General features: G+C 36.2%; 1 protein-coding gene across 2 annotated transcripts in view; it reads left to right on the top strand.

The window, feature by feature from the left end:
- Positions 1-23,131, top strand: part of C2H8orf34 (chromosome 2 C8orf34 homolog) — a 151,914-nt gene that overhangs the window by 58,466 nt on the left and 70,317 nt on the right. For both annotated transcript variants that reach the window (XM_072330249.1, XM_072330248.1), the window contains 2 exons: positions 2,087-2,256; positions 4,095-4,261. In XM_072330249.1, the coding sequence (XP_072186350.1) occupies positions 2,087-2,256; positions 4,095-4,261 (337 nt within the window). The remainder of the gene's footprint in view (positions 1-2,086; positions 2,257-4,094; positions 4,262-23,131) is intronic.

The following is a 23,131-nucleotide window of genomic DNA, read 5'->3' as shown; positions in this document are numbered from 1 at the left end:
TAATTAACAAGATTCAAAAATGGAAGCAAGGTAATAAAGTGAGGCAAAGCATGACTATGTAATGTAAATTACATTTCTGTTAAGCAGAGTATGAAAGTACTACTTCAGTTCCTGAGATGTCTAGAGAAGAAATCAGCATAAAAGGGACAGACATGGCATTTGTTTTTTACTTATTCATGGACTGGTGTAGTGCAGTGCCTGTAAAAAGCTTCAGTACTGATAAAAAGACAAATTTTTAGGTTGCTCTTCCTCTTTCAAGTTGGTAACTGGCAGCTTTTAGCGAGATTGATACCGCTGGTTGTTGCAACTTTAACTGACAGCAACAACCCTTAAAAATTCATTATTGGAAGTTACATAGGGAGAAGGGGAAGAGAGAAAATGACTGAAGTGACAGAGAGAAACTTCAGATGGGGCCAAATAGCTCTTATTTAAATAAACTAATGAGGGCGCCTTGTTTTGTGGGCTGTGGAATAATCTTTTTTCCTAGCTTATAGGTTTTATAATGATAAAGGCACCTGTGGTAGCTAACACCTGTCAAATGACAAGAGACTGTGTTACAAGACTGTGGCACAGCAATAGACAGATGCATAAAACATATATTTTTAAGTATATAAAGGAAAATCACCAGTGTTTAGATATTCCAAAACTTTTTCAGTCATGGTGTTTTCCTCAGGTTTTTTTCTTCTGTGTTGGCTTCATTTTAATTTTACTGGCCATATCTTGTAGAAAGTAGACACTGTGTGAAAGGTGAATTTATTTGTCTGGACAATTGCAAGGGTGGATGAATCTAATCCAGGGCCTAGTTTGTATTTGGCTCAGTCAGATGGAAGCTCTTGGAATTTGGCTGAGCAAAATTACAGCATCTATCCAAAGTCAAGTAATCAGATGGGAGCAGCTTACGCATAGTTTTTATTTTTTTATTTGTTTCAGTGGACCACTACTTCAGACTGGACTTTTACCATATCTGTATCATTTAGAAAGGGACTTTGAAATTGTTTTCAGGAAGGCAGGAAAATGTGGTTGCTTAGCTAAGTAATTGATGTATGGTAGTTTTTCCAGAAGCTCCTTGTTTAGAAATAGGCAACATCCAGAAGGGTTTGTTTCCCTAAATTTTTCTCTTATTAAAGAAATACCATATCTCTGTTGGTGAGAAAAACTGTATTTCAAATGTCTTTGTTTTCCCAGGAAAAGATTTACTAAAGCAAAATGAATATTCCTGCTCCATTGTTTCTGTGTCTACTCCTTGTATCTATCCTTCTTTTTGTAGTTGGATTACACTGTAGTGTATGACCCTTTCTCTACAACCTTCCTTATAACACTGATAAAAGAGACTCTCGCTGCTTTGCAACAGCTTTTTCCTATAATTTCTAGGTGCATTTTCTTTCCTTAACCTAAATTCCTAATTTAACAATGCAAATCACCAGAATTGTGTTGAATATTCTAGTTGTATTTTTGCTTGTTTCTTGTAATCCTCTTCAGCTATCTTCTCCAGTAAGTGGTTAAAAATATGAGTGCTAGTTTCAGAAATGCATTTTATTAAAATGTTAATGCCATTTTTGGAATTGAAGGATACATTATGTAAATCCCAGCAGGGTTATTTTTAAAATGCCAAATGCAGATGTATTTATTAGTTTTGCATTAATTCATAATGCAAATCGGGGAGATGCTCTTAATCTGCAAGTCTTTTGGTGGTGGAGATGTTCATTATGCAAGTGACCTCGTCTGTTGCTTAGCCTAACTGACACTGTATGGGTTCCAGGAGTTGCACATTTATTTAACCAAAGAATTTTGCATTTAAAATGATAATTTCCAGCTTTATACAGTTGATATTGAGAAGCATGAAGAGATTTGAGACACCAGGGTGGGGATATCTCTCTTGGAATTTTATTAATGGAAAATGTCTTTTCCTTAGTCTTTCATTCTTTCTGGGTGCTACTTAGACCTCTGATGTTTTTACATATTATATAATTTTTCTTTCATTTTTAATGAATAATTTTATTGTCTTATTTTCAGATTTACGTTTGTAGTTGAGAATAAGTGGTATGGTGCTTTGTTGTTTTTTGTTTTTGTTTTTATTTCTCTTCAGGAGTCAACAGGTTTTAATACCCCCCTTCTCAGACCTCGTGTGATTGGAGAATGGATTGGTCGTGAAGAGAATGATGCTGATCCCCTGGCTGCTGAGATGCTGCAGCCACCAATTCCAAGAAGTAAAAATGAGCAGTGGGACAGTGAAGACAGCAGCAGTCCTGGTGGAAGGTAGGATTTCATTCTGTCTAAAAAACTGATAATTTGCTAAAGAGAACTTTCTTTGTAATGCCCCATTTCTGGGCATTTGAATTCATGTACGGTGGTGTAGAATAATGCATAATAAATGGTAGACACTGCTATGTGACTAGCTTCCTCTAGTGTTTCTGCATATGATTGACTTTACACTCCTTAGCAATTCCATGGTTTGATTCTTGTACATAAAGCTAGATGTTTATGTGTGTGCATGTATGCATTAAGAACTTGTGCACTGCGTCCTTTAATTACCTAAATCCCTACTGTTCTCCATCAACTCCATAACTTTTCTCTTTGGTTATAATCAGTACAATGACTGCAGCAGACACCTTCTTATTGCTCTTTTAAGCATGCAGAAACTCTTTGGTTACCCTTTGAAAAGTTCTAAAGTATACCTTCATTATTTCTATCACATGTCCTCTCCACTTGAATTCAATTCCTTGTCAGAAGGGAAACTAATGTATTATTTGCTGTACTCTTGGAGGCTGAATTTATTAACTTTCCATTCGTGTTGGAAATGTTTGTTATCCAAGAACACTTCTTACTTTTTCTAATTAGTTTATTGTGGGGCAAGGTGTAAATACTACAGTTTCAAAGTGTGAATGTTAAAGTACAGCCCCAAAGGAGCAGCATCAGGTAGCAATGATCCCTTAGTCAGACTTTGGATGGGAACCAACAGAACCCAAATACAGTCTCTCTGCTGCAGTTTCTGGAAAAGTAATGGAGTCAGAACCTGTCATTGCAGCTTGATTGTGCAGGCCCAGGTCTCTATTTTCTTATTCAGCAGTCCAATAAGGACACTGGATAAAGATTCGTCATGTGTTGTAGAGGACAGCAAGGATATTGTATCCCTTTTCTCAGTAGGAAGGAACAGAAATAAGCTGTTTTCAAGATGGAAGCAAAAGAGATTTAGTTCTGAGCACTTTACTCTGTTGCTGCTATAAGGGAATAAGACAAGGTATTAACATGTGATAAAGGACTATATAGAAGTGCTGATGGTGTCTCTTCTGGTACTGAGCTCCTTTTTCAGAATTTCAGGAACCGAAAAATAGGACTATACTCCATGCCACTGTTAGTATTTATTTATTTATTTATTACATGAAAAAAATATCGTGGATATTCTGAGAAGCATGGCTCTTGGGAAACTTCCTTAAGGGGTAACGTGTACACAGTGGAGAATTTGGGTGATTTTTAATATGATGTTCTTGTTCCTCAAAGCCTGAAATGAACTAAAGCTCAGAAAGGCTCCATCCATAACCACAACCTAAACTCAGAAATTGTTCTTCAACCCTAAGGTTCAGTCTATCTTCTTAGGGTTGATCTTTACAGGGGAAAATAAACTATTGATTGTATTGCATGTTATACTTCTGCAAAAGGATCTTCCTGAAACAGTCTATAAAACATTCTAAGGTGCTTCCATTTTTATTTAATCTAAGATTGGAAGGAATCACAAATTGGTAACTGCAGCAATTCCTGCCTTAGCCCCTTCTGCTAACTTCTCTGCAGTTCCAGGTGTCTTTTACTTAGGTTAGAGACACATCAAGAAACCACAATGAAGGTTGTTGTAACTGTGTAGTCCTTAATGCCGTTTGATTGTTATAACCTTCTCAGTATTGTTGTGTGACCAGTGTCTTAAAAATACTCATTAGTAATCGATATTTTTTTGTGTTTATGTAACTTTATCAAATGACCATAAAGTCAATAGGAACTTCCCACCATCATTCAATCAAAACTTTAGATAGGAATTTGAAAAATGTGTGACATAGTTTGTAGAGAGTGTCAGTAAGAGAAAATTATGCTTTCCTCCCTCACAGCTTAAAAATGGAGCCAAAGACTAAAGGACTAAAACAGCAACAGCAGCAACATAAGAAACTGCTGGCTGCCATGCTTTCTCAAGACTCCTTTGATTCTGCCCACAGCACAGCTCCATCTGTGACTGAAGAAGACATTGACAATGAAGATGATGCAATGGAACTGCTGGGTAACTGGAAAACGATATATATTTTTCAATAAAATCTTTTTTTTTTTTTTTTTTTTTTTCTAAATCTAAATTATTGATTAAGATAGGAAGCGTAATACTCCATCAAGCATAGATTAGTTCGAGTATGCTTCCTCTTTTTAAAGTCTAAGTATCCAGTAGCTGTGCGAAACTTAGTACAGGAGTTGATGTCGTGAGGGTCATATGTATATGTGAGGAAACTGCTAGCTGCTTCAAAATTCCATATTTCAGGTAATTAAAGTAATTAATTTGATTTCCTACATGAACAGTCAACTGGAGTAGATCTAGACACGGCACAGTTGGGTTTTGAGAGTCTGTGCAAAGGTGGACTGTTGATGTGTCTGAACAATGTGTTCCAGTGCTTGACCATGCTGATGATTAAAATAATAATAATAAAGCATTATTTTTGTTCAAATAATTGTGAATTAATACATAACATGTTCTTTTTTCTTTTTTTGTTGTTGTTTGTTTTGTTGTTGGTGGTGGTTGGTTGGTTTTTGTTGTTTTTGTTGTTGTTGTTTTTTTTTTTGTTGTTGTTGTTGTATTTTTGTGGGTTTTTTTGTAATGTTAAATCTGATACATGCATTTGCATTTACAAGAAAAAAGGCATAATAGGCTGGATCTCTTCTGTGTCTCACTGGGGCAATTAGTTCCTCACATAGGAAGCCACACTGTTTGTGGCTGAGGACTTAATAACTTCATAGAATCAATTGTTATTCCAGAGTTAATCCACTGGTTCCAGTGAATGCTGTAACTAGTCTGTAGCTGTGTTATCTCTTTATTTTCTCCTGTAATTTAGTAATCTTTCCAACGTTGTCTGTGTGTCAAAAAATGAGTATCTTGTGTTTCTATAAACCACAGGACTTCTCTAAAGTAGAATTAAGTAGGATTCTGTGGCATTTGAATGGTACTGTGAGAGAAGGTGAATGAAGTTATTAGCTTTGTGATGTATGACCCACAGAGTAGACTCTTTTATTAACATCTGCAGATACAGTAAAATGAATGGTACTCAGTGTAAGTTTGTTTCTCCTATGTGTAGATCTTTTCCTGTAGACTCTTGAATCCCTAAAAGTATCTATATCTAGAAAGTCAATATGAACAAAATTATCCTTTTGCATGCTTTGACATTTATACAGAATATAATCTCTGTAGAAAACAGTGTGTGGGTTTGTTTTTTGTTTGTTTGTTTTTGTTTGTTTGTTTTGTTTTTGTTTTGTTTTTTATTATTATTTTGTTTGGGTTTGTTTGTTTATGATAAATGAGGACTTGATTCAAAGAGTCTGACCCGCTATTCCATTTTTATGCTGTGCAAACCTAGAACATTTTTCTACCATGCGTTTCATTGAAACCAGCCAAGTTCATACCAAATCAGCTTTAAACTGAAAGGTCACAAAGAGGACCTTTGGTTTGATCGGAGTGTTATATAAGCACTTCTGAGATTCTGGAGGAAAATCGTGGTGTTACTTAATAAGTAACTGTGGTTACAGTGATTAAAACATAGCCATGTCATGTTATAGTATTCGACACCTATAGGATGGTCAATATAAATCTGCTTATTTTGAAAGTCCTGTTCTTCTGAAAGACTGATTTTTATTTTAAATCTCATTTTCCCTTTTGCTGGCAGTATATGTGATACATAAAATATAATTATTCAGTTACACCCTGCAGAACTGCTCAAAACTTGATATTGTAACAAATTGTGGCACAGGAAGGGCATTTATTTTCTTTTGAAGGTAAAATAAAGAACTTAAGTTTCTATCAGCAAAGATAGTTATCTTTCATTGCTGCATTTTCCAGATCAGTAACTGCATGATATTGCAATTGAATTTTCTTATGTACTGCATTAATCTATTAGCTGCTTTGATTCTTTTTGCACATGCAGTCTAGGTACTTTCAAATAATGGCTTTCTGCCATAACTAAATTGCAGTGAATTGTTGCATATAGATGCATCACTTGTTCCATTCTGTATCATTATTCATTCCTTATACAGCCCTTAAAAAAAAAAAAAAAAAAAAAAAAAAAAAAGTTTCAAAGCCTCATGCTTGTAAGTCTGAATTCTGCAAAAACAAATTCCACTATTGATAACAGATGATTTTAATCCATACTCTACTTACAGTACAGGTTTTTGCAGAGTAAGACCTTTGATCTGTATCCAAGAGAATCTTTACCAGAATTTGGTTGATCTAGAAAATATTAAAAGTATGAAACTGACTTTTGGGATATTTTCTTCTAAAAAAAGGTCCTAGGAGTCAGAATTGTCAGGGAAGGTTTAGTAGAATGGCAACGAATCATAGAATCCAAAATCCTTAGAGCTGGAAGGAACCTTTAAAGGTCATCTAGTTCAACTCCCCTGCAATGAGCAGGGACACAACAGCCAGATTAGGTTGCCCAGGACCTTATCCAGCCTTGCCTTGAAAGTCTCCAGGGACAGGGCATCTACCACATCACTGGGCAACGTGATCCAGTGCCTCACCATCCTCGCTATAAAAGATTTTTTCTTTATATCAAATCTAAATCTACCTCATTTAAGCTTGAAGCCATTTCCACTCGTTCTATCACCTCAGACCCTGCTGGGTTGTCTCTCACTTTCTTTCCTGTAGCTCCTTTTTAGATGCTAAAAGGCCACTATGAGGTCACCTTAGAGCCCTCTCTTCTTCAGGTTGAAGAGCCTCAGTTCTCTCTGGTGGTGTTCCATTCATTGGGTCATTTTTGAGACCCTCCTCTGGATACACTCCAACAGATCTGTGTCTCTCCTGTACTGAGGACTCCACATCTGGATGCAGTACTCCAGGTGAGGCCTCACCAGCACAGAGTAGAGAGGCAGGATCACTTCCCTCAACCTGCTGTCACACTTCTTTTGATGCAGCCAAGGATATGGTCGGTTTTCTGTGCTGTGAGGGCACATTGTTGTCTCATGTCCAGCTTCCCATCCACCAGTCTTTTTTGGCAGGGCTTCACTCAATCCTTTCATCTCCCAGCTTGCACTGATAATGGGGGTTGCCTCAACCCAGGTACAAGATCTTACATTTGGGTTTGTTGAACCTCATGAGGTTCACATGGGCTTACTGCTCAAGCTTTATGTCTCTCTGGATGGCATCCTGTTCCTCTGGTGCATTGACTACTTCCCACAGCTTGGTGTCATCTGCAAAGTTGCTGGAGGTGCACCCAACCTCACTTTAAAAAGTCATTATTCCTTCTTTTACACAACATTTGTATTTAATTATGATGCTCATTTACATTTCTTCTTCTTGTTTGATCCTTGCATATACTCATAAAATTAAAAGTGTTAAAATATACTGTGCACAATAGCTAACTATGAACCACCACTTCAGAGATAAGAATACCTGGGACTCTCCCACATGTGTGGTTGAAGTAAAAGGTTATGATAATTGATGTTAATTTCTTGCAAGTACATTTAAGTACGTTCTATTCTACATTACTATCATATGTTACTCTGTGTTATAAAAAGATTTCATGATTTCAATGCAAATAATCGTATATGAGCTAAATTTAAGGGTATCAGGACTTGTAAAAACTTCTGTTTTCTTCTTAGTTGGTTTCACAGTAACAATTTTTTCTGAATGAGGATTTCTTAAGTGAAAATTCACTCTTTCACATTGTTTACCTTATATTCATAATATGTAATTCTTTTTATTCAGTAACAAACCAGGATCTTTAGAAATAAAAATGCTATTTATATATATATATTTAAAAAAAAATTAAAAAAAAAATTGCTTTGGGAGATAACTGATATGTTCTTTGCTTTAATAACTGCCCTAATCTTTATCAGTTCTTTTATTTCATCTTTTTTCCCCCTTCTCAATAGCTTCCTAAATATCAAGTATTTAATCAGTTACACTCCCGAAAGAATGGCAGGCAATATATTTACATTTCATAGGAGGAGAAGATAAACAGAATTTAGTAGAGACTGCCTTTGTTCATAGGGTAAGACAATAACTCAGTGTCTGGTACTCAATCCATTGTATATTCTATGTTGCTTTTGTAGCAAGTCTCTGAATGTGAAAGGGTACACAGGTTGTGGTGCTTTCACCACAGTTCCTCTGGTACAACAGGTATTCCTGATTTTGTGTTTCCTAGAGGTCTTTGGCAACATGCTGAAACAGACTCTAGACTTGTCTAAATTATTCCAATATTAGGAGCAGTTTGTTCTTTTTTGTCTCTCCCAAATAGACAAAAACTTGTCCTCCGTCATGTGAGTGGAAAACATCATTTGACAGAATAAAGGCCACAAGACCCTGGCAAAGGTGATATAACTTATAGTACATCTTCAGAACGTTTTCTGCTCCACTGCATGTTTTGTTTAAATATAGTATCATAGTATCATAGTATCGTGTGAGTTGGAAGGGACCTTAGAGATCATCGAGTCCAACTCCCAGGTTTCGAGCCCCCTGTGTAGCGAAGCGGCACTTCTACCCCTGCGCCACAGGGGGGATTCGAACCCGGGCCCTCCGGTGCCGCAAGCAGCAGCTTATACCACTGCGCCACTGGGGGCACACAATAGTAGTTCTGTCAGAGAAAGCTGCATGAGTTACTCATTGTTTTTCTGACTCTGGATGCTGTTGAGAAAACTGTAACGTTACCTATGAACATCTGCACTGTAGCACATGCACAAAGGCTTACAGTATGGGAGAGAGTTGGCCTCTAAGACTTGCAACATTGTTGCAATGGTGCAGGCGTTTGCTACAGACTATAAGTTGCTGATTTAAATATCCTCCTTTTCCATTTCCTAAACATAGCATAGTTAATTTTATATCCCTTCATATATTCTGGGAACCCTGTGTTGTACAGTACTGGACAGACTTTTAGTGAGGGCACAATATGCTACACAGATCTTGTGCTGGCATCATTATGGCCCTGCAAGCTTTTAAATGCGAAGAATTTATTTTAGTTTTTCTTAGAAAGAAAGAATTCCATTCAGCATTTCTGCTGTCAGGCAAAAAGACATTCACGTGAGAATTTAGTCTTCACTATTAAGAGAGAGTGATTCTTTGTGATTGGCAGGCTAATTTTATCCTACAACCAAATGATAAGCCTAGCACAGCGAAGACTTATACCTACTCAGATCATTTGTCATGAACTGCTCAGTGTAGTACTTTGGCACAGATCACCACCAATTGTAAGTTATTGTAGCATAGAATTTTCCTGTCCATGGAAGAAGGTAGGTTTTCTGTCCAGTTAGAGATGTCAATTGCTGCCTTAGCCCAGCTGAAAAGAAAGTGAATAATGTCAGTGCAATTTATCTCATAATCTTTCCATTCTGTGCAACAACAAGCATGATTATTCTCATATTTTAAAAATATATGTATTTAGCAGGGGCAATCCAACGTTATTCTCTTAAAAGAAATGTGAAGTGGTTCATCTTATAGTATGTATTCCAAAGTCAATTGAAAAATGTTTGTATGTATGGCTTAACTACCCTGCACTGCTACTACCCTCCCTGTGACATTTCTGGAAAAGGCTTCCATGTTAATAAATAAATACTTAGATTCAGGTTTTATTTTTTATTTTTTATTTTTTAAATTTCTGTAGATCTGTATTTCTCATGTTTTACAGAGTAGCGGTCAAGTGATTAACTAAGCACATTTTATGAAGCTATTTTTATGAAGCTTACCGCTTCCTTCAAATTTCAACAATTGAAACAAAAGGCATGCTCTGCATCTAAAAGAGAAAGGAAAAAGGCACTCCTTGGTTCTTGTTGTTGCTTTTTTCCCTTAGCATTATCTCTCGCAGCATGGAAAGAATTTACCTATTTCTATACTTTTTTATGGCTATGATAAGGATAATGTGAATGAAATCTTAGTGCTTTATTTTTGTGTAGTATAATTGACTTCCTGTATTTGACACTCAGTGGCAAGAAATGGACTTTTTCTTTAGAGCCTGATGTGGAAAATAGAATTTCTAATCCCCATTTGAGTAACATTATTAGATTGTAGGAAAAACACTAATGACTGCAATTTACTCTAACCATAATTTCTAGATGTTCTGATCTTCAGTCTTCCATTTATCTTCAATCTTCTGTCTCTATGGTGGGCAATTTCTGATAATCCTAATCACCAGGTATTTTGAAACTCCAGAAAAATTTGGAATTTGGATAGCCAACTAGCAACTGAAGGCAAAAGTTCTTTCTTTATAACGGGGAAAAGCTTTTTCCCTTGTAGTGGACTGAGGCCAGACCAGCAGCTGTGAAACGCACAAGCCCCTTACTTGCTCACTATGCTGCAGCAGGATATATGGAGCAATTTGGAAGCAAGAAAACTAGGTTGATAAAAAGATAGTTTAATAAAGGAAAAGAAGGAAGTGAAGGAAAGAGGAAGAAGAAAGAAAAACAAAGAAAGCCCCAAAACTGCACCTAGTGATGTGAAGGCAATTGCTTACTGTCTCCCACAGGAAGACCATAGACCACTCCCAGCATCTTGCCTACCTCCAGCCATAATTGCTGGGTGAAATGAGGAAGGAGGTAAGGGTTGTGGCACAGATGAAGAAACAGAAAAAACCTTGGTGCTGTGCAAGCACCATTGAGCAATAGTGAAAAGGTTGTGTTACCTATACTGTTTTAGGTACAGATCTTAAAAATATGCTGTGGCTTTATATGATTCACATTACCTTCATCAAAGCCACACTCAGGGCATTCATGAGTTATATATATTTTTTTCCACTTCAGTGTTGTCTTTACAAAATGGACAATTATGAGTACTTTAAATGTTCATCTTCAGGCTACAGAGATCAGCTTGCTAGTTAAGTGTCATTCAATTCCTAGCACTTTTGCTTTTAATTAAATGTGTGAATTGTTACAGTGTGCTTCAAACAGTTAACAAAGTAAGTTATTGCTTTTTTTTTTTTTTTTTTCCCCAAATACAGTATGCAAATAATGACAGTCAGTTGCATTAGCTATTTTTACAAAACAGTTAGAAATAACCTCAAAAAGTGTTTTTTGACTGTTTCTGGCATTTCACTGAACTCTTAACATTATTACAGATACTGTCAACAGTATTTTTATGAGAATCCTTGATCTGCAGGGCTAGAGAGAAGTCACAAACTTGAAAACTTCTAATTTTAAAAGAATGTTTTCATTTCTTACACCTGTCACAGAATACCTATGTGAAAGTTTAACAAATACCATAGTCTATATTTTCCTTTTTCTGGCATTATATGTGGTCACTGATGTAAAAGAAACCTGCAGGTCTATTTAATGTCATTCACAGAGTTCCTCATTTTTAGGATAGAGAAAAAAGAAAGCAGGATCAGTGAGAATATTTTAGTTGATCCAGTTATTCAAAGAACAGGGGTTTGAGATTTAATGCCTTAAAATGGCGAAACTTTCCTCTTCAGTTTTACAATCAGCAATAAATATTAGATGTAATTAGTATTAAAACCAGTGTTCAATGTGTACATTGACTTTTTATACTGTCAGTAATTTATAGTAACATTAATAAATTCTGAAGTTTAGTTAAGAGGATGTTTGTAAGGTTAGAATAAATTATGAAGTGCATTAGTCATTTATTACAACACTTGCGTTGTTATTTCTAGCTTGATAAGCATAGCATGGGGTACTGTTGAAGCTTATTGAGCTTCAAATTGCTAAAGGGAAAAAGGAGAGAAAATCAATTGTTAGAGATAATAGACTCAAGTTGAAATGAGTAATTTATGAGCCAATAAAAAGCTTCAAAAGAATGATTAATTTTCAAGAGATATATGTGTACTGAATATGATGGTGTGCTAGGGCCTGAAATTTCATTTATCTGTGGTTCACTTAGGGAACCAGGCTTATTTTAAACCTACACTAAGAAAACAGACCAAGGAAACTGCATAATCCTAGTCTTGATTGCATAGATCAGAGACCTAAATGTCTGTAGTAAAATAATGTTCTTATTCCCATGCTTGGGATTTCTCTTCAGGAAAGCCAGGGAAGCACAGCAGAATGTTATACATTGGGTCTTACTACAATGTGATACTGATCCCAGTGTTATAGGATCAGTCAGATGCTCTTCTACACTTACAAATAGTCTGTTGTTTCATAGCTGTGGAGATATAGAGATCCCTTTAAAGCAGGTATAAGAAGAAGCTCCCTACCACTCCAACACCACTTATAAGAGGGAAAAGATGGTGATTCTCTTAGCCAACTTCATCCATTCCCCAGTCTTATCTCTCTGGTCACTTTCAGATATGCCAGGAACATCCAGTGTCAGGGAAATATTAAAGAGCTGTCCTCCAGTCAGGTGGAATCTTTTAGATAACATTTGTAAGCTATAAAGTTGCTATGAAGTTTTCCTTTTCATGAGTACAGCATTTTCTTGATGCTCCACTGGACTCTCTCTATTATCTCCCTGTCTGCCTTGCACTGTGAGGGGCAGAAGTGAATACAGTACTCCAGGTGTATCCTCAGCAATGCTGAGTATAGGGAAAGGATAACCTCTTTGGACTTGTGGGTGATACTTTGCCTAATGCAGCCAAGAATACCATCAGGCTTTGTAGCAGCAAGAGCACCCTGCTGACTCATGTAGAGCTTGTCCACCAGGATCTATAGGTTCTTTTCTGCAGAGCTGCTTTTCAGCCAGGTGGTGCCCACCTGTGCTTGCTCCTCCCCTATTGAAGGTCTTTTGAAGAGGTATAATCTGAACCTATATAGCTGAGGGCTGGATCCTGTAGAATTCTGATCATTTCTTGGTGTTTTTGTGGCTGAATTCTTGTCTTCTTATGACTATCACATCTACCTCATACTTTTCTACCATATCCTGTCAGGTTTGTGTTTGTATGCACTTTATGACATATGCCCACTTAATCATAGAATCATAGAATTACTCAGGTTGGAAAAGACCTTGAAGATCATCAAGTCCAACCGCAGCCTAACCAGTAGCCTATCTCTTAAAAAACAACCACGAAACAACACCAGAACAACAAACCTCTGCTAAATCATATCCCTGAGTACCACATCCAAACGGCTCTTAAACACATCCAGGGATGGCGATTCAACCACCTCCTTGGGGAGCCCATTCCAGTACCTAACCACCCTTTCTGTAAAGAAGTTCTTCCTAATATCCAACCTAAACTTGCCCTGGCGCAACTTGAGGCCATTTCCCCTCGTCCTGTCACATGTCACTAGTGAGAAGAGACCTGCCCCACTCTCACTGTAAGAACCTTTCAGGTACTGGAAGACAGCAATAAGGTCTCCCCTCAGCCTCCTTTTCCCCAGAATAAACAGCCCCAGCTTCCTTAGTCTCTCCTCATAGGGCTGATTCTCCAAGCCCTTAACAAGCCTCGTTGCCCTTCTCTGGACCTGCTCCAGTACCTCCACGTCCTTCTTGTGCTGAGGTGCCCAAAACTGGACACAGTACTCGAGGTGAGGCCTCACCAATGCTGAGTACAGGATACTCTATTTTCAACATCTGGAGGAGAAAGCTCTCTATAGACATTTTTCAGACTGTCCAACAAGTGTAATTGCATTCTTTGCAGAATGACTTAACTTCAATTTCCTTTTCACGTGTGAAATTATTTATATAATGTTGTCATCTGGAAATGGCATGAACTGGACATGTAAAAAATCCTCAAAAAGCTGAATCCACAAAAAGCTGAAATTCAAAACTTCTGAATTCTTGAGATCAGTTTGTTGTTTTGTTTTTTTTTTGTTGTTTTTTTTTTCACTTGCTTTTCAGGTTTGTGCTGAACTCGTGCCTGCTAGATTTGCAAATGTGGTTGATGTTTATGCTATTTGGAATTGATTTTAGATGAAGTTATTCATGACTTTGAGAAGAGAGACTCTTGAAAATAAATAGTGTTACAAATTAATAAGGAAAGTATGTTATTTATTCTTTATGTCAAGCATATTTCTGTGATGCTAATTAACTGGGATTACTTAAATAAGGTTTACACACAGCTGGACCTATGAGATAAATTTCACTGATTTTTGGAAACAGAATTTGGCAGTAATTTGGACTTAGAAATAAGTGAAGAAAACTTGTTCCTATAGTGGCTCTGTGACCAAATATTTTGGGTTAATCATCTGAAGCAGTTGACTACAGTATTGGATTCACTAATTTCAATTTAAGTAGACCTCTTAAACATTATGGCTTTTTCTTTTTGCATTCTTTTAATTCATTTTCCTTCACAAAACCTTTTTTTATTAGCCTGCTCCAGGGTGGAAATTTTTAAAATGAATCATTTATTTTCATTCCAAAATGGAGAAATAAAAAAGGTCAAGTCATCTCTGCTCAGCTTCTGATGCATGTTAAGTCTTTCTTCTTTGAGATGAGGCAACATTGCTTTTTGGGATCTTTGCTCTGACTGTAAGTGCCTAATTTTTCAGCAGTACTCAAGCTGGATGTATGTGTTTACCTTCAGGGCTTGAGGATTACTTGAATGTTTCATCTGGTAATAAAATTCTTGAAATTTTGAGAAGATAAATGAGAAATACCCTCTCAAGGAAGACCAGCTTATATATATTAAAAAAAGATAGGTATATTTAATGCAAGATAAACTGTCAGGTTTTGACTTTCAACTCTCAGTGATATTTATATCTGACATAATATGCTGTAGATAACATGAAGTAAGAACTGAAACAGAGTGAACCCAAACAGAACTATAAATGACGTACTTCTAAATGTTTTGTGTCATGTCTTTATAAGCTGGAATCTGTTGGAACAAGGTTTTGGAAATATCTGCAGAAAAACTGATTCAATTTTCACATCCACTGCACACCACCACACAACATTTTCCAGAGATTCATCTGTTTTTCTGATGCTTTCATTCCTTTGTGAAATCTTCCCAATTGCTGAAACTGTATTTTAATGCTAGTTGTAGAAAATAGATTTTGATTTACATTTCATAATGTGTATGGAAGTTATACATTCTGGTACAGCTAGTGGAAAGTGTGTGAGATTTCTGAAGTAAAATATTGAATCTGAAACACTGCAAAACTAGTGAGGAAGTATTGTAAATTCAGGATCTTACCTGACTATGTAACTATTCTGATAAAAAAAAAGTTAGCCCAGTGTCATGATTTGGTTAGGTTTTCTATTTTATCTGATTTTTAAAGTTGTGTGTGTCACTCCCTGGGTTAGCCATGCCTTCTCGCATGGTGCTCAGCCATTCGTTTAGGCTGTGACCTCACAATTCTTCTGTAACACATATCTTCAGATTTTCACCTTACCAAAATTCATCTGATCTCAAAAGCGGAGTCAGCTTTTGTGTTAGTACCCCCAAAACTGGGCTCCCCAGTTCCAAAAAAAAAAAAAAACAGGGATCTCATAGGCAGAGCCCAGAAGAGGGCCACAAAGAAGACAAAGGGCCTGGACCCTCTCTGGTGTGAGGATCTGGAACTGTTCAGCCTGGGAAAAAGAAGACTGAGAGAGGATCTGATAATTGTTTATGAGTATCTAAAGGGAGATTAGAGGCAAATGGATGAGACCAGGCTCTTCTCAGTGGTGTGCTATGATAGGACAAGTAGCAATGGCCTAAAAAGGCTAATTCTTGCTGAATCTATAGTCACTTTTTCATACTTTAGTTACTTCACACCTTTCTCTTGCCTGGTCTCGGTAGATTAGCTAAATTTGTTTCTGCTTCTGGTGGAGTAGTTAATGGAGTTGAAACTAAGCCTGATAGTGCTAGAATGGAGCCTTGGGCTATGATTTTATGCATGCCAACACCATCTTGAGAAGTTAGATATCAAATAACATCCCTGTTCTCTCACACTCCTTCACACAACTGTTAGGTGTGAAATGTAGTATTTACTCACTAATTACTAGGTACAATTTTGGGAACTTCATAAAGGATAGTCATATGTAGTTTGCCTTGAAATAATGAGTCTTAATTGTTTGAAGTTAGATAGTGCCTTTCCTATATTTACTTTTTATGTAGTACTGTTAAGACATTTGTTTGCCTTCCAAACACTCCTGAGTTCATCCTTTGTTATTGCTGCTCTGTCAATAGGATGGGAGAATGATGCATGATTACATTAATTCTTTTCCTTGGGGGCTGATTCCGTCTCTCTTCCTTAAGAAAAGAGTCTGTAAATATTCTCTGTGCAGGAAAGGGAGTTCTTGCTCATCCAGCAGTCCGTATATTTTAATTCCATGATTTCTCATCTCATACCCTAACTACCTTTAGTTACAGGTAAGATGATCTGAATGTTGTAATGGACATTACTCCGTTATTGTCTCAGTGTTGTGCTTCTTGTCTCTCTTCTTGTCTCTCTTCTTGTCCAGGGAGGTGGTGGAGTCTCCTTCTCTGGAGATATTCAAGACCCTCCTGGACACCTACCTGTGTGACGTGATGTAGGGAGCCTGCTTTGGCAGGGGGGTTGGACTCGATGATCTTAGAGGTCCCTTCCAACCCCTACAATTCTGTGATTCTGTGATTCTTATCTCTCTTCTGTCCCTCATATGCCCCTCTTTCTTTCCTCTTTCTTTCTTTCCTCCTTCTTTCCTCCTTCTTTCCTCCTTCTTTCCTCTTTCTTTCCTCCTTCTTTCCTCCTTTCCTCTTGCTTTCCTTCTTCCATTTTCTGCTACTCAAATTAACTTAGTATGTATTTTCAGGGTATTTCTTTGTCCTCTGGCTTGTTAATTCAGGACATGTTATTGCATCTCCCAAGATTTACAGGTAGGAAATAATTTGACTTAGTAATATAACTACCATAAAAAAAGGGAAAAATACTGAAAAATAATGCTTAATAAATGACAGGGAAAAACAGAAAGGAAAAAAAAATTGCACTCACACACACAAAAATAACAGACCAAAAACAAACAAACAAACAAACAAACAAACCCACCAACCCCTCCCCCCAACCCACCAAATAACTTTTCAATCAGAGCCATCTAATTCAGCAATTGATGTAATTACATTAACAATTGTCTCTATGGTTTATTGACACAGAAGTCATAGAGGGAACATTTAAAACATATAGAGGAACTGACGATTTTCTGAAGGGTGGAAGATGAGTACATAATGCTGAATGTCAGTGAATTGATTTGTACATCAGATTTGAAATTCACATATCACCCTGGACACTATGCATGTTACTAACCACAGAAGAATAGTCTCTTGGGTGTTATTATGGAATAAAATATTTTAAATAAATTTGCGATATGAATTTGTGAGTATGGGAAAGTTACTGAGAATCACATAGATAATATTTTGAGAGTAAGTAGCTAATCTTTAGATCTTTGCTCAAACTGGAAAATGCATTTCTCTGCCATTTTTTATTATGAGTTCCAGAGAGAATGAAATTGAAGCTGGCAGGTGCTGTAGCAGCACAAGGGAATAATATTAGAACTTTAGTAAACTATTATTATTTTTTTCATAAAAGTATCGATATTTCAGAATATCTAGTATTCCTAGTAGAAACTTCAGTGAAATGGTGCTTAAAAGAGTTCGTATTTCATGTAAGCATAATATTGTCTACTCAGGCTGAAACAATTAGGTTAGAAAAACCGTCCATGGTTTTGAGAAGTTATGGTACAGTTAAGAGAATGCAGAGAAAAATAGAGCCTTATCTTGCCTCTTTGTCTTGGTTATAAATAAAGTAAAATGGAACATGGTAAAACCTCTTGAACAGAAATGTGGACGAAATGGAAAGTTCAGCCTTCATGAAGCTCCACCTGCTCTAGCAAGTCTATCAGCTTCGATGTGACAGGACACAGCAGTTTTAAAATATCTTGTAGTAAAGGAATGTGCTGCTTTTTTTCAAGGGGAGATTAACCCTGTTGTTGCAGCTTGTGTTTTCTGTAGCCCTTCTTAAAAAGAGCTAAGTGCACGGAGAATGTTAGAGGGTATCATTTGGGGTAGCAAAGAGATTGTGAAAACTAACTGTACAAGAAATTAACAGTTTAGAGCAGATGACATGCTGTTCATTTTAAATGAACCAATATTTGTAAAGTAGATCATCCCCATAACATGAAGGAAAAATAGAGCCAAAAGGGGATTCAGAACTAAAATATTTTATGCTCACAAAAAGAGATGAAAGGAGTGTAGACAATGTTGAAGAACAGTATCAAGATAAAGTAAACACTCAGAAGACAATATACTTTAATGCCACATTTAAGAAGTTGAAACACCAAAATAAGGCATATTGAAAGTATACAGATAGAATGTTAACATAGCAGTACCTAGATAAGCAATTACAGCCTTTTACAGCTGTTACCCTCTTCTGAGTCCATAATGTGAGCTGAGAAGTCTGAAATTATCTAAGTGGAAGTGAATAGCTTCCAATTTTTGCTTTCTCTTCAGAAGTAGTAACTTTTAAGCCTGTCAGCATTTATTTTTAGGCTCGTATGTAGCTTAGTAGCTCTGAGGACAATAACAGGGAGCTAAAATGAGCAGGTGAAGTATGGTGAGTAACAGTTAACGGAACTAATAACTTTGACCCATGCAGTTCTTACAGCACATCTAACAGGCAATTTTCTGGGGGACTGAAGAATAAATGACAAGATAGGTAGAAAAGGCAGAACTCTGATCACAGTAATAGCATCCCAGATTAGCACAAGTCTTTTGGTGTACACAAAATTCATTGTTCAAAAGGAGTCAAGGCTTTCTCTGTAAAATGAGGCTTAATTTTCTGCAGTACTCTTCAGTAGTGGCTTAGGTTAATGCCATCACATCCTGAGACTCCAGTGCAAAATTTCCTTTTTGTTCCAGAAGGGAGTTTCCTAAAATCCTACTAGAAACAGTAGGTAGAATGGTTTGGTTTAATGCATTGCTATCAGCCACAGGGATGTGATCACAGGTACTTTCTGTACTCAGAGACAATTACAACTTTAAAGTGGACTGCTTGGTTTCCTAAGTTAGGAGTAAGTTCTTTTGGCATACTGTTTCCAGGTGCTTCTGTTCATTTGCAGCTCTTCTTGATGCTGCAGTGGTAGCTTTATCTTGCATCAAGTGTTTTGTACTCTGGAAATGTTGTAATTAGAATTCTGTGACTTCTGTTTACCCTGAAATTACAGTGATTATCGTGGGAGTTTTGTTAAGGTGAGACTTCTGTCTGATAACCTCATGCATGCTTTATATTAATCTCTTGTGTTAAATGCCATGCAAAACTGCTGTGACTAGCACTATGAACAAATTCAGGCTTTGCCTCTGCAAACATTATTAATACAGGGTGATCGTTAGTGCAGCGATGCTCCTATACCCTTTAATGGGCTATTATGTCCATTTACAAAATGCGTAGACTATTACATCCATTTGCAATAGGGTTGGGCTCTCCACTTTTGGACTCTCATTCCTTTGTTCTTTGAATCTGCAACTGTTTTAAGCTTGTTTTAGAATAGCCAGCCAACATAATAAATATGGATTACTATCTCTAATTAACCCTCCTAGAGATTGCCTTTTAGAAAGGAGATAAAAGAATAAGATCATTATAGATTATTCTCCGTAAATCTCTCGTGTATTTGATAGTAAAAATGGACACAAATGTGAATGTTTCGGGTAAATGAGAATGATCCTGCAGTTTACAGACCTAATTCCACAGAAAATTGGAAGAGTGAAAAGTATGAATGACTGGCAAGGGATTTAAATGTGATTATCGACGAACTGGATTTTTTTTTAGCTACAACACAATTTTCCATAGATACTAAGTGCTCTTAATGTCGAAACGGAGCTGTGCCCACCGGGGGGCGCTGATGGTTTTCCTTTCTGGGCTGATTAACCTACATGCAGATTAATCTTTAGGGAAGACAAGAAATATCGGTATATCTTGAACCTGTTTTGTGTGTGTTTTTGTTTTTTTTTTTTTTTTTGTTTTGTTTTGTTTTGTTTGTTTTGTTTGTTTGTTTTTTCTTTTCTTTTGTTTTTCCTTCTTCCCAAAAGTTATTAATCTAAAATAAATGCTTTATCATTGTAAGAGGCATATGGAAATTGAAATTGAAAGCTCATTGCTGTGAGGCTTTGCAATTGTACAATATCCTTATAGTTACTTGTTAAACCTAGTTACTCTTTTAAACCTATGATACATGCGCATCATTTAAAAGAAAAATGAAGAGAAAATGAGAAACAGAACTATTTCTTTTCGCCTTGAAACAGAAAAGTAACATTTTCCTACAACAAAGCAATGATTTAATTCTTTTATACAGTAAATAAATGCTTTAGTGTGCAGTAAAAAAAGAATTGGCACCACAAATCACCCATTATAGCCTGTGATATGGTAACTGTCTTTGAAACTGCCCAGATTTGTCCATTTTAACAAAATAAACTTATTTTTGCCAATTTTTCCAAGTCTGGGTTGACAATCCTGTAAGTCTGTTGCATGACTCAACTAATCATACAAATTGGGAATATCTGGTTTATGTCATCTTGATTAATTTAGAAGCAAGTGAACTTGAAGAGCAACACTTGTCAAAATGTGGCAGAATTGTATCAACAATTGTTGCTCATAAAGACTGCTGCCACCCACTTATATGTAATAATTTATCCCAATTCTTTAAACCTGCTGGCAAAGCAGTTCTCAAAATACAGGTAAGGGATAAATATGCACAGAAAAGAAGCAGAAGCAGCACTGATATTTAGCAACTGTTGATGTGTTTACATTCTTTCTTGAAATAATGAACTTTGTTGTTATCGTGTATTTTTATTTCTTGATTTTCTAGTGTTTATAATTAAGTAGGCATGTATTTAATGACATCTCAATAGTAACATTTAGCACTGGAAAACTGATTTACACACCAGAATCATGATGTAGTGTGTGAAGTAGCATAATATAAATCACCATGTCATACAAAACCAGTTGGTTGTACCTGAATAAGTAAAACAATTTGGTTGGGAGAGAGGAGATGTTAAGCTCAAAGTGCTCATCAAAAATGATTGCCTTCATATTCATATTTCAACATCAACAGTAACTGAATTAATCCTTGCTTAGCTATAGGGACTGTTGTATCCTTTTCCTATGTGAGTAATTGATATTATTACTATAAATTACTTATCACAATTTAAGCTCTGGAAATAATCTCTGTATAAAGGCCAGAAAACTAAACCCCTGGAAAGAAAATCTAAATGCATATAACTGCAAGAAACAAACAAACAAACAAACAAAAAAAACAGATTCAGCATTTCCAGGGTCCTCTGTTTAGAGTTTTAACCAATTTGATACTTTCTCATGACATTAAATAGGTTGTTTTTTGTTGTTTGTTTGTTTGTTTGTTTGTTTTTTGTAATGGAATTTGTTCTTGCTTGGTATGTTTGAAAGAGATGTGTATGAATAATAGAGCCAGTTTTAGTTTTTAAATATGACCAAAAGAGGTGGGGTGTGTGCAATTTTTGTGATTAACTTGGAAAGTGTTTATTTAAAAACTATTGTAAAAATGGAGAAGTTAGTGCTACAGCTGCTGTTAAACCTCTCTTACTGCACAGCTGATTCTGTAATTTCTTCTAAGATGCTGAAGTTCCGGGGAGTTTTAAGGGCTTTTTCTTTGTCAAATTCTTCACTGTACACGTATTGCTTTCTTTTTTTCTGACTTCATGCTTTTAGTTCGTAGCACACCTGGTCCTTTGTTAGAATCATGTGAAATAATTGAATATTAAATGTTTCTATTCCTGCCACTATATTTTTTCTAGTAAGTTCTTTAAGGTGTGACTATTTTACTTTCTGGATTTGTTTGTTGTTTGATTGTCAATACAAAAGCCTATCTTAAATAACTGGCTGAGTTGGTTATACCTGTTGGAAAAAACAGAGCACTCAGAGAAATCTGGCTTTAATCAAACAAACAAACAAACAAACAAAAAAAATGTAGTATGTCCCTTTATCTTACGCCAAGATAAAATATATAAAATAATAAGGCATTTATCATAAAGTAAATGAATGAATTCTGTTCTGCAGATTATTTTGCAAAATGAAATGCACCTTCAAGATGTGATCACCCATTTTCTATGTAAACCTCCTTTCAACAAAAAAGAGGCTTTTCCCCTGTGAATATGAAAAGCTCAACAAGCAATAATGTGAAAGCCACTGCTGATATGATATAAGCAGGGTTTTTTTGCTTGTATGTTTGTTTTTGTGTGTGTGTGATTACTTTCTCATAGCAGATTAGTGGAAATAATGTGCTAGTACTATTCAACAGTTGATTTTAGTAATCACTATTTTTAAAAACAGGCATTGCCCATCTTCTCTTCAGTGAATTCTTCAATAAAAGACTCTTAGTGATCATTATAAACAGATGAAAGCATGTATAGAAAATGTTACTGAAAACCATCAGTAGCTTGACTTTAAATTTCCTGTGGAGAATCAGGTGTTTACCTCATTAGAAGCAAGCTGCAGGATGGGAAATAGTGTGAATTTCTTTGTCAGGGCATGCTGTATTAAATGCAATTAGTTGATATGAGCAGAAGAACAGTGCAAGAGAAAAGAAAGGTGAAATTATAGCTTAAAAGGCCAACATAAAGTACATTTATAAGAATTCTTATTAGTGACAAAACTACATCTTCAGGAGTACGGCAAGGACCAACAACTTTGTGAGCTCTATTCTTAGTAAGTGGATCATCAAACATACAACCAACCAAAAAAGGCATGTATACCTGTAAACAATGATCAGAAATCAAGAAATACTACACTTAAGATTTTGTTTGTGTGCCATTTCAGCTCCCTGTGAGCACTTTCCCTTTTCTGTCCATTTGAGTCACGTTTAATCTTCTCTTTTTCCTTTGTTAGCGAGAATGTTCTCAGTTCTGGTTTTTGGTAAAAAAAATGCTCCAGAAGAAGAAATACATGTGTGTATGTATATATATGGTGATTGTACAATACTGAAACCTTTGAGAAGACGATGTGTTATGGAGATATGACATATTATCCAGATAGGATACACCTGTCCATATTCTCATACTATGGACAGAATAAGCTGCTATCTCAAGATCTTTTA

Source organism: Excalfactoria chinensis, chromosome 2, assembly GCF_039878825.1.
Source record: "Excalfactoria chinensis isolate bCotChi1 chromosome 2, bCotChi1.hap2, whole genome shotgun sequence".
NCBI lineage: Eukaryota > Metazoa > Chordata > Aves > Galliformes > Phasianidae > Excalfactoria > Excalfactoria chinensis.
Note: the sequence above shows the minus strand (reverse complement) of the source record. Positions and strands in the feature narration are given on the sequence as shown.